We start from the raw sequence: 1,524 nt of genomic DNA on the forward strand, positions 1-1,524 counted from the left end.
TTCTTTCTTTCTTTCTTTCTTTTATCAGAACAGGGATCGGATCTCACCAGGGAGCTGCAGTCCCGCCGGTAAAGGATCACCGGTTAAGTGTGAGTAATCTATAGGAAATCATGGGGCAACATATGAGTAAGAATGAAACATTGTTTGTATCATTATTAAAGAGAATGTTGGCGTCAAGAGGTTTTAAGGTAACAGATAAGGTTTTGAATGATTTTGTGGCCTTTTTAGTAAAAGTCAGTCCTTGGTTCCTAGAAATAGGGGAACTGAATCCCCCGGATTGGAAGCACGTAGGGAGGGAGATGCGACAATTCGCACAAAAGAATGGGGAACATACTCTTCCAGCACATGCCTTTCCTTTATGGTTACAACTTAGAGAGCTTATAGCTGAAACATCTGATTTTGAAGGATTGATCCAAGAAAAAGATTCTATCTCTAGCCATACTTATGATGAGGTCGCAGAAGAACTTTTAGCTTCAAAAGAGGGGAAACCCCCGGCTTATGGCACTGTCCCTGAACAGACAAAAAAAGGAGTCATAGCTGTAGCGTCAGCTCCTCCAGCTGAGTCAGAAGATGACAATGATGATTGGGACTTAGAGGAGGAGGCTGCAAAATATAATAATGATGAATATAGAGATCATGAGGGTGGTCACCTTCATTATCCAAAACTAACTTTTGCAGCCCCTCGATCAAAACATAAACCTAAGCATGCCGCATTACCCCCTATTGGGTTTCGCGGAGCAATGGCAGAGGCCCGAAAAACAGGGGACTTTTCCTTTGCTTTTCCAGTAGTTGATTTCGATGAGGAAGAGCCCATCTGGGAACCTCTGCCGTTCAAAGTTTTAAAAGAATTACAACAAGCTGTCAAATCCTCAGGGCCAACAGCACCCTATACTCTTCATGTTCTTGATACAGTAGCCAGTTCATGGCTTACTCCTTACGATTGGATGCAAACAGTCAAGGCAACATTGTCCCCAGGAGACTACATACTCTGGAGAACAGAGTATGAAGATCTCTGCAAAGAGTCAGTAGTGCAGTCAGTGAAAAGACGTGGTGGGATAAAACCTACCATTAACATGTTACAAGGAACAGGTGAATATGCAGAACCTAAATCACAAGTACACATACCAAGACCTGTGCTGGAAGAAATCACTAAAAATGCCGTTAGGGCATGGAGAAAATTGCCTCCCACGGGAGCCAAGGGTACAGCATTGGCCACTATTAAGCAAGGGCTAGAAAAAACATATCAAGATTTTGTTTCTCGACTGGAGGAAGCGATTAATAGAATGCTTCCACCATCAGAAGGGACTGATATTCTTTTAAAGCAATTAGCCTGGGAAAACGCCAACACTTTGTGTCAGGACTTAATTCTTCCTATAAGGAAAACAGGAAATATTCAGGATTATATAAAAGCCTGTATAGATGCCTCACCGGCAGTAGTCCAAGGAATGGCCTATGCCGCAGCAATGAAAGGACAGAAGTTCAGCGCCTATGTAAAAGAAACATATGGGAATAGCAATTCCCTCA

General features: G+C 42.7%; 1 protein-coding gene across 1 annotated transcript in view; it reads left to right on the top strand.

Annotated features, from left to right (window-relative positions):
• Window positions 1-110: 110 nt before the first annotated feature.
• The window catches only part of LOC105854690 (endogenous retrovirus group K member 5 Gag polyprotein-like), a gene marked incomplete at its 3' end in the record, with an annotated part of 6,434 nt that continues 5,020 nt past the window's right edge, over window positions 111-1,524 (top strand). The window contains exon 1 of the mRNA XM_012734988.1: window positions 111-1,490. Within this exon, the coding sequence (XP_012590442.1) occupies window positions 111-1,490 (1,380 nt within the window). The remainder of the gene's footprint in view (window positions 1,491-1,524) is intronic.

This window comes from Condylura cristata, unplaced genomic scaffold (genome assembly GCF_000260355.1).
Source record: "Condylura cristata isolate star-nosed mole 26May11 unplaced genomic scaffold, ConCri1.0 scaffold00375, whole genome shotgun sequence".
Lineage (NCBI taxonomy): Eukaryota > Metazoa > Chordata > Mammalia > Eulipotyphla > Talpidae > Condylura > Condylura cristata.